Source organism: Lucilia cuprina, chromosome 4 (assembly GCF_022045245.1).
Source record: "Lucilia cuprina isolate Lc7/37 chromosome 4, ASM2204524v1, whole genome shotgun sequence".
Lineage (NCBI taxonomy): Eukaryota > Metazoa > Arthropoda > Insecta > Diptera > Calliphoridae > Lucilia > Lucilia cuprina.
The window spans coordinates 86,883,850-86,887,428 of NC_060952.1; the positions used below are offsets into that span (position 1 = coordinate 86,883,850).

Below are 3,579 nucleotides of genomic sequence, written 5' to 3' on the forward strand. Positions count from 1 at the left end.
ACAATTGTATTTATAGAAGAACCTACCAGATATTTTACTGTAGACTAGTCTATATGCTCGACTATATTATAGTCTATAAGCTGATTATAAACTCGCCTAAAAAGTGATCTACTCTCAACTAAAAACACTATTGTAAACTTAAATAAACATATAAAGTCGTCGAAAGTCTTGTTTATAAAAGTTTAGTTTATAGACTAATTAGCTAGACTATAAACACGACTAATAAATACTAGTCCATAAAATCGATCTCTGTCCCATCTAAATACTTGTTTATAGAAGTTTTGCTTTGGTGTAAATTATTTTTAAATTATTATTCATTTATATTTTAATTTGAGTTCAAATTGAGATCTCAAAATCATAACAAATTTTAAAAACTTTGTTTCCAACTCTAAAGTGCACAAAAATAGAAATTTTTTTCTAAAATTTTAATTATTGAGTAGTTTTCTGTTAAAAAAATGTTTACAAAAAAACATAGTTCAGACCAGAAAAATTTCGTTGTAAATTTGTTTATATATTCACGTCTAAGTGAATAACAGAGAGACATTTAGTTTTCGAAATTAACCAAGAAAATACTTTAAAGGGGCATATCACAAAATATTAAAAAAAAAAATAACTACTCATCAAAAGAACTTCCAAAGAAGCGAAAGAAAAGTAGAATTTACTTTATGGAAGTACTGAAAAACACCTGAAAAAGTGAAGATTTTAATACAGTCTTTTCATTTATTTAGACCAGCACTCAGGGGATGACCCCTACTTATGCAAAGCATTGTATTGGATCTAGGAAAATAGGTTGTGGGAAGGAAGATGAAAGGAGTAGTGTTTGTGGACATTTAATTTAAATCTTCTTATATCAAAAGTGGCATAGAATACCTCTGCAGGAAGTTTATTCCACATACGAACAGTTCGGCCGAAGAATGAATTTTCCTGTAATGTGTTGTGCGTTCCACTGGCCAATTCTACAACAAATGTGTGTGTTCTTGAAAAAAAGACGTGTGTTACGTTAGAATATACGTTTATCGGAAACAAGTTCCCTAATTTCAATGGAACACATTCCATTGCGACAGTGCTCCAGTGAATCAATAGAGTTGTATACCCTACTGTCACCGATAAGTACCTTCGGCCTCTTGTCAGAATAGAAATGTTTTTTTTTCATTACATTCAAAATTCACTACATCTCAAGTTATTCTCAGGAAGTAGTGTTTATGTTCTTCTTTTGGAAGTTATTAGAAAGTGAAATTGTAATATTATAGAATTTGACTTAAAAAATATACCTTCAATTTTGAACAAAATTGGATTCTCTTCGCTTCTTTGGAAGTCAATAAACATTACTTCCACAGAACTTAAACAAATTCACTTAGTGCTACTTTTTTCGCTTCTTTGGAAGTCAATAAACATTACTTCCACAGAACTTAAACGAATTCACTTAGTGCTACTTTTAAAGTGGTAATAAATGTTATTCTTTAAAAAGTATTTTGTTTTATTTTTGCAAAAGTTTTAAATTTTTTTCAAAATTCTGTAATATGCCCAATTCATAAGTTATTATTTTAAACATAATTACTTTAAGTTAAACTTAAATTATATCAATTAAATATTTTTATTAATATATATACAATTACATTTTATAAAATATAGACATAAAAACAAATAATACAGTAGGGATTTTTTTTAAATTTAGAAGAAATTAAACTACACAAAATATGTTTAAATTTTTTCTTTAATTTTCTTTCGTTTAAGTTTTAAACTATTTTTTTAGTACTAAAAAATGTTAAGACTTAAAAACTACTTAAAGTCTGTCTGTTTTAAATTAAATATTAATAATTAAATATTAATAATAATTATTACTTATAACCTTAATAGTAATTAGTTTTAAGTTTAAGCTTAAAAAAGAAAGAAAATTATTATTATATATGAAATATTAAAAGTATTTTTATAACTAAATAACTTATTTGGATTTGTGTATAATTTTTTTTTATTTATTTTATTTTAGTTTGTTTTTTTAGATTATTTATAATAATTTTTGGTTTAAACAATTGTTCACTTTCATTAAATTTTGGAGATTTCTTTTAAATAATTTGTTGTGTGTGTGTTTTATATAAATATATATTTTTTTTTGAAAATATTCAATGTTCTGTACTAACAGTTTCATCGATATTACTGTCCCAATTGAATTCGGTAACACCCTGTTTATAATAAATATTGCCTAAATTGGCAAAACGTTTTTCAAAATCGTTGTCTTTAGCTTTAAGATGTTCAAATCTAAAATTGCAAAGAAAACAAACAATTATTTACAGTAATTAAACAAAAACAAAAAAAAAAGACATATATCTACAAAATATATAATTATTTTGTAATTAAAAACGTAAAATTATTATTTCAATTTCTTGTTAAACACAAACCTTTCAAATAATAAATTTTTGGCAAAAGCATACAATTCAATGTCTAAACTATTTAATTCTTCTATGTGGCGTCTTTGGTCGGGTCGTAGATTATGTATGGCCGATACCGATAAGGTGGTATTGTGCTGTTCAAAGGGTATGGCAAATCTTAAATTAAACGTTTCTTCAAAGATATATTGTGAAATCTGTAAAATAAATAATTTAATTTTAAAACAAATAACAATGTTACATATTATTAACATTTCTAACCTTTTGATATTCTGTTAAACCAAAATAAGCCATGGCTGCTAGATTTCTTTTAGCACTGGCCAACATAACACGATCTCTTTCGTGTGATGGCATGGCCGATTTATTATAACAACCCACTAAAGCTAAATCGGCCAACATTCTAGTTTGTCGATTTGCTGCTAAATTTGAATCACAACCCGCAAATTCATCTATGGTTACATCCAACCAATCTTTGCCCTTATAACAGGGTGGCAATTCTTGTGCTGTAGCCTGTCTACCCAGACACCAGTGGCGTGAGCCCTTCCATGTGGCTCCCCGTTTAACATGTCGGTATTCCGACATATAGCGCGCTATAGGTTCTCGTAGTAGTGTTATATAGAAATATCTTCGTTTCGCCGATTCACCTTCGTTTTTATCGAGTTCTTGATCGACGCAAGAGGTTAGTTCAGTCCAATCGGCGTGAAGGCCACATTTCCAACCGGTTGAGTAGCGTGAAAATAGCCAATTTTCATTGCGATGTGGACGGAAGCAATAGCAGCGTTTGCGCTGTCGTTGACACTCACAGGGTCTCTGTGCAGAAAAGAAAGAAAAAATAAGTAAATTTTATTCAATAACTATTTGATTTGTACTGGATAAAATTTTTTTATTAAATTCTAGTTTATTTCCATATCAGTTATAGTTCACTTTAAATTCAGTTCGGTTCCTGTTCAGTTGTAGTTCAACTCTAGTTTAGTTTTAGTTTAGTTTTGGTTTAGTTCTAGTTTAGTTTTGGTTTAGTTCTAGTTTAGTTTTAGTTCAGTTCTAGTTCAGTATTAGTTCAATTCTAGTTCAGTTCTAGTTCAGTTCAAGTTCAGTTCTAGTTCAGTTCTAGTTCAGTTCTGGTTCAGTTCTGGTTCAGTTCTAGTTCAGTTCTAGTTCAGTTCTAGTTCAGTTCTAGTTCAGTTCTAGTTCAGTT

General features: G+C 28.5%; 1 protein-coding gene across 1 annotated transcript; it reads right to left on the reverse strand.

The window, feature by feature from the left end:
• Positions 1-1,996: 1,996 nt before the first annotated feature.
• On the reverse strand, positions 1,997-3,224 carry LOC111677583 (heparan-sulfate 6-O-sulfotransferase 3-B; the record flags this gene model as incomplete). Its single annotated transcript, XM_023438735.2, has 3 exons — positions 1,997-2,256; positions 2,397-2,581; positions 2,646-3,224. Coding segments are annotated over 3 exons (900 nt in total), but the record flags the coding sequence as incomplete, so codon positions are not given.
• Between the last annotated feature and the right edge of the window lie 355 nt (positions 3,225-3,579).